The sequence below is a fragment of the Cynoglossus semilaevis genome, unplaced genomic scaffold, assembly GCF_000523025.1.
Source record: "Cynoglossus semilaevis isolate Cse_v1.0 unplaced genomic scaffold, Cse_v1.0 scaffold1282, whole genome shotgun sequence".
NCBI lineage: Eukaryota > Metazoa > Chordata > Actinopteri > Pleuronectiformes > Cynoglossidae > Cynoglossus > Cynoglossus semilaevis.
The window spans coordinates 4,262-13,656 of record NW_007585122.1 but is presented as its reverse complement, the minus strand read 5'-3'; the positions used below and the strand labels follow the sequence as shown (position 1 = coordinate 13,656).

Sequence of the window (9,395 nt, the reverse complement as noted above, 5' to 3'; positions counted from 1 at the left end):
CCTGACGGAGTAAAAGGAAGTGCTGCTGACGAAAATACATCTGAACAGGATCAAATTGAATGTACTGAAAATATAACTCCTTCAAGTCAGCCTGAATGTGAAGCCGCAGAAGACAGATCACAGAGTGCATTGTCAAAGATATCAAAATATTCAACAAAGTCAAACATCGTACAAACTCCTGGCATTTCTGTTACTGAAGTAAATGTTTCTGAGGAAAATTCAGGCAGAGCACGGAGCACCAGGTCAGGAAAATCAATAAAATCAAATAAATCCAAATTATCTGATGCAAGTGATAATACAAATAAGAGACTTATTGATTCTGTAATCAAGGCCAATATACCTGCATTTACAGTTGAAGGAGACATTGACAGAGCTCCATCAGCCATGTCAGGGAAGTCAAAGGTTTCAGCACGTTCCAAAAAGTCAACAAAATCTGAAAACATAGGAATAAAAAGTAAAAGGCGGGACTCCTTGTCTGTAAACTCGTTTTTGTCTCTTCAATCTCTGAAATGTAAACCATTTGATAAGATCATAGTGGACTCTTCATCAACTTTACAAGAAGAAGACACAAACAAAGACAAGCATGTGAGAAGTCACGACTCTGAGACAGGTGAACCAAACAAGGAAGAGGTGAAAACCCCGTCAGCAGACGTTGCTGCCGCTGATCACCAATCAAAAGGAAAAAACCCTGTGATTAGTCACACGGAGTCAGTGGAGAGTGATTTGTCACAGACTCTGTCCAGTTCTGACAACGTCAACAATATGAATGAGTGTCCGATGAGCACGGATGAGTCCAAGAAGATAATAAATGTTGAAGAAACAAGCAACCAGGGCAACGAGAATAATGAAGACGTTGATGACTGTGAACTTGTTCCATCTCATTTGCCCAATGCGTCTCCAGCTGAGGTTGTGAATGAGTGGTTGAAGACAGTAACTACTGAAGGAGATACATACGACATGGAAGAACCACAGCAGGACGTCAAAACAGAGGGAAGTGATGGAAATGATGACAATGAAAACAATCTGAATTCATCAGATGACCTTGATAAAGGTGGAAATGACAGAGATGTGGTGGACAGTGTCCCTAACAATGAGCCACATAATATGGACAGCACCTGTGTTCTGACGGACGATGTCTCTAAAGTATTCCACTCCTCTGTACAAGTTATGAAAGTACTGTTAAACCCCAAGCTTGACCGATGTCACAGTCTGCCAGAAATCTCTCCAGTTTATGGCAGGAAATTGAGCACCTCCGCCAAAGGACTTTTGGACTGCCTTGTCAAATTGCAGTTAATATCTTACGATCCCACAAATGCTAATGAAAAGAATGAACGGTACCAGGAACTGATGGAAATCCTCAAGTCTCTCTGGCTTTGTGATGCACCTCAAATTGGACATGTGTTTAAAAAGAATGGTGATGGCGGCTTTGTGGACGATGAGTTCAATCACACCTCATCGTCTGGTGTTGATGTCACCAGTGGCTCCACTGGCTCTAACAAGAGCAGTGGTTGGGATCCATGTTCCACAGCTGACAGAGTACGTAAAATTAACTCTCCAGGAAAAGATGAAAAATTTGATGAGGAAGAAATAATTAAATGTGATTCAACCTCAGATGAAACAATCAGAAATAATGACAGTCCTGGAGAACAAACAGCACACGCCTCAGGTAAAAGCTCAGGAAAAGACAATGATGGAGAAAAGGTTCCATGTGACATGAGCTCCTGCGCTTCTCCAGGAACTCAGTTTGCTGAAATCATTTCTCAATGTCCTGATTCTATTTGGGTTTTAACCCTTTTAACCAAAATAGAGAATCAGTTCATGAAGCATTATAACAACGCGATGCTGGAATTCAAGGTCAGACGGAACATGGATGATAACGAACAGCTGGAAACGATGATAAGAGAACTTCAAATAAAGGTCCAAAATAAAATCCAAACCAGTATAGACAGGGAGCTGAGAAGAATTCAGAGTCACGTCGGATTTCCAAGACCTCCAAGAGAAGCACTGTCACGCGCTTCAACCACACAATCAGAAAGAAGGAGACAGAAAGTGAAAATGCTGCCCCAACAATCGGGTGATTCACGGGCAGAAAAAAACGAAGACTCTGCAACAGGCTCATGTTGCAGTGACGAGCGCAGTGAAAGTGAGGAGCACTGCCAATGTGAAACATGCACTAACACAAAAACAAACACCAAACCATTCCTTCTAGAAGATTCTACAGGCATGGAATCAGAGAGTGTTCCTGGGGTAAAGAATGATGTTGGTGCACAGGGTTACAGTGAATATATTTGTATGACCAGTTCAATTGACTCTTTTGTAGATAAAGTGATCGATGAGGCTGTAAGAAAAGTGAAAGGAAAGGAAGAACACAATGATAGTGAAGTTGGCCTTGTCTCCACAGCAGACTTGTGTCACCATCACCATGAGGAAAATCTGATTGAAAACAATGAAGCCGAAGTGTTGCATGATGTTAAGGAGCCGACAGAGATAGTTGAAGCATTTACTGAAGACACTGAAGATGCCAATCAGTGTGAAACCGCTGGTGAGACTGAAGTTGGAGCTTCCACTGTCAATGATGGGGATGACACAGAAGAGAGTGGAGCAGCTACATCAACTGTTCCACAGTTGGAGGAGGCTGTAGAACCTGAAGAAACACAAGAATTAGAAACAGAGAATGGTGAAACTGATATTTCTACAACTGCAGCAGATGATTCAGGTAAACCAAAAAATGTCAACGTACCAGATGATGAGGACTATCAGGAAGAGGCTCCTGAAGTCACTAAAGTTGAAAATGACGATGAAATAAATGTTGCTTTATTGACCAGCAACAAAGAGGAATGTGTGGAAGATCAGGTTGTTGACGAACAAGATAAACCCTCCGACGCTCAGGCAAAGGTAACAACAGATGAAGATAATGAGACTTCTGAAAAATCATCAAAAGAACCACACAAACAGGTGTCATTAATTGATGAAATGTTAGAAGAAGACGTCGATGTTCCAGGTGAAAACCAAGTCCATGAAGAGGTAAATGGAGATGAAGCCACAGAAACAACAGTTGCAGCTTTAACTGAACAGGCACTTAATGAGGAAGAGGAGATTGCTGCCAACAGTGAGGGTGGTGAACTTGAAGAAGAAGTCATTAAATCAGCATGCAAAGGTGAAGATGCAGCATCTATGGGTGAACAAGAATCTGACAAATGTGCAGAAGAGTGTGAATTGAATGTGGATGAAAAAAGTGAATTTGAGGAAACAGCAGAGGAAAGTGCAGGAACAGAACCACATCATGACAGTGCTGAAAAAAAAGAGATGAGTCGAGAGGAGGCTGTAGCATCAAATGTAGTTGAGGCATCTATCATTAGTGATTTTGCAGCCGATGACAACCCTACAGCAAAAAGTGAAGTTGACATAAACAATGATGAATGTGAAAGAGAGGAGGTTGAGTCAGCAGAAGTTGACGTTTCCCCCACAAATGAAGATGAATCCACAGAGGTGAATGAAACGAAAGGTGATGAACAGTCGGAGAAACCAAAGGCCGATGAGTGCGTGGACTCAGGTGAGGATGAGCTGGAAGAAGAGGCTGCAGAAGTCACTTCAGCTGAAGATGAAAATGCTCGAGGCAGTGAGGTGGCAGTCACGAGCAGACCTGAGTCTGAAGAACACGAGGAAGAGGACGAAATGCTTTCCTCTAACAAATCTACAGAGAACAATGAAGACGCTTCTGTGGCTGAGTCATTGAAAGAACCAAATGGTGAAGTTGAAACAGAAGATGAGTTTGATTTAAATGTGGATAATTCAAAAATCAACAGTAGTCTGGCTTCAAAGGCTGAAATTGAATGTGATGAAGGAGAATCCAGGATTGAGAATGCTGCAACAAAGGGGAGTTTTGGTGAAGAAATAGTTAATGATGAAGTTGAAGATACACAAGAAATAACAGATGAGGGTGATGGTGACAAAGAAAATGAAGATGAAGAGTGTGTGGAAGTCAAAAATGTTGAAGAGCCAGAGGAGTCAGTGTCTGGAGGGGAATGTGATGAGGATGAAACTACAGAAGCAGAGAAGAGTGAAATAGTGATTGTCAACACAAATGATAAAGATGACATGGCAGCTGAAGACGCAGAGGAAGAGTCATCTGAGCATGAACCTGAACAAGATGCAGCAGAGGAAGAGGAGATTCCAGCTGTCTGTGGAGACGATCAGCAGTCAGATGATGAGGCAACTTTGAACGACATTGTTGAAGATGCAATAGAACATGAATCCGAGCACCAACCTGAAGAAGAGGAGTCTGTTTCAGATGAAGATGGTGTGCATGAAGAAAAGGAGACTGTGAGTGAAAATGACCTTCAGGAGGCTGCAGAAACTGTCGCAGCTGATGATGAAGACACTGAAGAGAACTGTGTGGCAGACACAAGTGAACAGACGTCTGAAGGAGGTAAAAATGTAAAAGAGGAAAAACAGAGTGATGAAGAACATCCTGCTTCTAACCGTGACGATGACTGTGCAGATGAAGAAGCAGAAACTGTCAAAGAGATTCCTGGAGAAGAAGGAATTTCAGGTGAAGAGGATGCAGATCTTCCAGAAAAAGACAGTTGTGTGGCCTCTACTGCTGATGAAGGAGAGTCAGAATTGGTGAATGATGAAGTTGAGATCAGTGCCAAGTCTGACCAGGATCAAACTGCTGCTGAGGATGAAGAAATAATAGAAGTCAACAATGACGAGGAGGAAAATGTTACTAAAGAAGGTGAAGCTGATGAGGATGATGTAGTAGAAGCAGAGATCAGTGATGATGGAAATGGAACTGGTGGCACAAATGAGGCAGAAAATGATGAGAGTGCAAAAGAAGAGGCTGGTGCTGCAGAAACATCTGAATCAGACAACAACTTAGCTGAGGGAGAAGAAAATCCAGCAGAGCAAACTCCTGAAAATGATGTTGAATGTGACATCTCTGAAGACAATACTGAGGAAGGAGCTGAAGAGGAAAATGAAGGAACCAGTGACCATAAATCTGACACTGATGGGTTGATGACGGCAGAAGTAGTCGGTGATGATGAAGCAGCACCTGACACAAATGATGAAGATGAAACTACAGAAGACATGGAAGAAAGAAAAGATGAAAGTGATGATGCTGAGACATTGGCAGAAGAATCTGACATTAACGCAGCAGTAGAAGAGGAGGGTCCAGCTGCTGATGAAGACGAGCATCACTCAGATGATGATATAACTGCTGAAAAAGAAGTTGATATTTTTGAAAAATCTGCTAAATCAGCCGCATATGAAGAAGAAAGGGCAGCAAGTGTGAAGGAAGAAGAAATTCCAGCAGAAGAAACTCCTAAAAAAGATGTGGAAGGTGACATCTCTGAAGACAATAATGAGGAAGGAGCTGAAGAGGAAAATGCATTGGATCATGAGGGAAACAGTGACCATGAATCTGACACTCATGGGTTGATTGAAGATGAAAGGGGTGAGGGAAATGAGGAGGCTGCTGACAAAAATGATGAAGAGGAGACTCCAGCAGATATGGTAACAACCAAAGAAAGTGCCAGTGAAGAGGATGTTCATGCAGAGGGAGAAGCTGATGTTGCTGAGACATCGGCACAGGAATCTGATGGTAATCCTGACCTGGAAGAAGAGGCCCCAGCTGCTGATGAAGATAAACATCAGTCAGATGATGAGGAAGCTCTTGAAAAAGACCCTGAAGAAGACCAGGAGGAAGCCACTGAATCTAGTGAAGATAAAGAGGAGAAAGCAGCAGATGTGGAGGAAAGTGATGATGAATCTGACACTGGTGGAGAGATGGAAGGAGTTATAGATGAAAATGAAGAAGAGGGCGTTGACACGAATAATGAAAATGAAACTACAGAAGCAGAAAATGCCTGTGAAGACGATGTAAGCGCCAGAGAAGAAGAGAATAATTCTGAAACACCAGCACAAGAATCTGACATGCAAGATGATGAGGTGGAGGAGGCTGCTGATACTCATGATGAAGATGCAGAAGATTTGGTAGAAACAAAAGACGGAAGTGCAAGTGAGGAAGACAGAAGCCCCGCTGAGAAAGCTGATGTTGCTGAGACAGAATCTGGCAGTGATGCAGCAGTGAAAGAGAATGTTTGCGACACTGATGAAGGTGAACATCAGTCAGATGACGAGGAAGCCCTCGAAGAGGAATCAAGAGAAAATATTTCTGAAGACATAAAGGAAGAAACTGCTGAACTCACAGGAGATGAAGGAGAAACTGTAGTAGATGTGGAGGACACAAGTGACCATGAACAGGAGTTACAGAAAACTGAAGCTGTGGGAGAAGGTCCTGCTGACAGTGAAGACGATAGTCCAGATGAAAAACTGGAGGAAGAGTGTGAAAGAGCAACAGAAGCAGAAAATGGTGGAGATGGAGAAGAGATGGCTGACATCAATGATGATGATAAACCTGCAGATGATGATGAAGGATCTGAAGGTGAAGGAGATGCAGATGAAGACAATAGTTTAGCAGTAGCAGAAGAAGAGGCCAGAGCTGCAGAGGACTCTGAACATGAATCTGACAACATTGTAGAAGAGGAAACTCCAGCTGCCAGTGAAGACAATCATGAGTCACAGGACGAGAGTGAGAGAGAGGAAGACGCTGACGATGATGAGAGAAAAGAACAAGAATCTGACATCAATACTGCAGTGGAAGAGGAGATTCCAGTTAATGATGAAGATCATCTGTCACAGGACGAGGAGGCTCCCGAACAAGACAGAGAGGAGGAAGAAGTTGCCAAACCCAGTGCAGCTGAAGAGGAAAAGGCAGCAGATGTGGAGGAAACAAGTGATCCTGAATCTGACAAACATGAACAGAAGAAGACTGAGGATGTGGAAGAAACTGCTGCTAACTGTGAAGATGACTCTACAGAAGATGATGAAAATCCACCAGAAATTACAACTTCACTTGAAAAAGTACCAAGAGAGGAAGAAGAGGTTGAAGATCAACATGACACTGAAGAAGTTGACCCTGAATCCAGAGTGAAGGAAAGATTAGAAGTAACAGATGATAATGAAAAAGGAGAAGAAAAGGACAGTCAAAGAGAGGAGGAAACTTTGGAGGTTACACCAGATGATGAGGCTGCAGATAAAAGTGAAGCAGAAAATGAGAATCCAGACGAAGATGAGAAGACTTTGGTTGAAAAAGAGACTTTAAATGATGCAGAACACGTTGATGAGGCAACTGCTGGACCACTCCAAGAAACAGAGCAATCTGAAAATGACAGTGAAAACTCATGCGATGATGAAGATTTAGTTAAAGAAACAGAAAACCCAACTGCAAATGGACTCTCTGGAGAAGAAACTCCAGAACCTACAACTGAGATACGTGAGGATTGCACAGAGGCATTAAAGTCAGGCAGTGAGACTGAAGAAGCAGAAATAGCCAAAGAGTCAGACGAAGCTGTAGAGTCTGGGAACGGGCCTTCTGATGTTGATGGTGAAGAAGAATATGTAGGAGAAGCAATAGAAGAAGAAGGTGGAACAGAACATGTAGGGACCAAAAATGATCAGCATCCTACTGGAGGAGATGAACTGAATTCTGACCAGGAGTCTGAGAATCATTCTGACAAAGTTGAACAAACATTTGATGAAGGTGATGCAACCCCAGATGGAAAGGAAAGTGACGGTTGTGATGATGTGGTTAAGCTAAGGCCAGGTGTAAATGTGGAAGAACTTTCAGATAACTTATCACTGAAAGCTGGTGATGAAGACAATGTCACACAGTCTGTAACAAATCTACCAGTCAGTAATTCTAATAATAATAATAATAATAATAACATATTCAATGAGGATTCAGGCGACGGTGAAGATGAGGCAGAGGAAGAGTCAGACGACTCAGGAGATGATAGCGATGAAGAGCAGCTTTGTGCTCCAAAAGACAGAGATTCAGTTCAAAGAACAGGTGAGAAAACAAGACTGATCCCAGCGGAGACTTTACAGAAGTTGAAGGCGGAGTCAGAGGACGGAGCCTACGCTGACGGGGAAGATTCTGAGACTGAAACAAACCAAACTCAGGTTATAAGCCTCCGACCCAAGAACCCAAAGAGTTAACCTCATACTGTGGTCACTGAGGAGCGATGAGAAGGCCACAGTTTATTACGCAGTCAAATGAACACAGAGAAAGTTGAGTATAAACACTGTATGTTTAATCCTATGTGCAGTAGAGATATGGACTGGACTGCAGCCCATAGTTGATTTAATTTATTTTATTTCATTAATTCACAATATACTTAATGAATAAACGGCAGTATAACTGTATATATGAGCTGCTAAAACATTTAATGTAACTCTGAAGTACTGTAACCTCAGATGTTTTATTAATACATTTTAATGTTATTATATTTTCTGAAGGGCCATATACCGTAATGTTAAACTGTTTTGAATGTTAAATTTACTTCAGTGTTTGACTGGAGTGTGTTGGTGTAGTGAGTCCGTTGCACGCATTTATTTCACTCCACCGCAGCTAAACATCCAGGCCTCAGTGGAGTCGTAACGACAGAGACCGTAGGTGTCGACGAAAGTACTGTACACATTACCTCTGAAATGAAATATTTCTAATTCACATGCTGCTATTTCAATAAATCACAAATCACTTAAATCTAAAATGTGGGACTGATTTATGTTTTGTTTGGGTTTTTTTTACTATAAATCAGTGTTGAATGTTGATATGAAATTGTGATCTATGAAATGTTCAGAATCACTTCAGATCATTTCCATACAAATCTTCAGCCAGTGGTTTCTCCTGATTTTAAAGGTCGACCAAAAATACACCACAGAGCGTCTGTTACCCTTCTGAGTCTGAGTCCCTTAAGTTTGGACAGTGTTTTTCTGAAAAGCTGCGTGAGCCTTAAGGTATGGCTGTAGGGCAAAAATAAAACCAGGTCAAGTTCTGGACACTGTCGGAAACAGGAAAGCGTAACAAAGCGTAACATGCAGAGTGTAATCAACCTCTGTGTAGAGGTCCGTGAATGGACGAGTCAGACTGTCTGTGGAGACTTTGTCCCATCTCACTCTACACTCTGCCCCATTAGATGGAGCTGATGGATGTGCCCCTCTCACACTTTCCATGTGCAGTCTCCTGTGGTCATGTGACATACATAATTGGTGTCACACTGATTGACTGCGTAACACCACGGTGGAGTGTTACGCTGCAGTGAGACGAGAACCCACTGCCTGAATGCAACAGTGCAGGTCTGTGATGTGGAAGACAAAATCATACATTAACCTTAGGGAGGAGGCTGAGGGATGTGGTTACTGTGATCTAAGACCTGCCATATTTGCTGATTGGAAAATAGAAAATGAAATTTTAAAAGAAAAGTATTTATTTTATTTAGTTTTTAAAATACTCAAAAATGAATTAAAGTAACATGGGTAAAGCACCT

At 42.1% G+C, this 9,395-nt stretch overlaps 1 protein-coding gene across 1 annotated transcript; it reads left to right on the top strand.

Moving 5' to 3' along the window:
• The first annotated feature begins 25 nt into the window (after positions 1 to 25).
• On the top strand, positions 26 to 8,722 carry rp1l1b (rp1 like 1b). The gene has a single exon (XM_017030851.2). The coding sequence runs from the start codon at positions 385 to 387 to the stop codon at positions 8,062 to 8,064; it is 7,680 nt and encodes a 2,559-aa protein (XP_016886340.2). The 5' UTR covers positions 26 to 384; the 3' UTR covers positions 8,065 to 8,722.
• The last annotated feature ends 673 nt before the right edge of the window (positions 8,723 to 9,395 follow it).

Coding starts and splice junctions, on each gene's coding strand:
- rp1l1b (XM_017030851.2), top strand. CDS start 385: ATGTCAGGGAAGTCAAAGGTTTCAGCACGTTCCAAAAAGTCAACAAAA.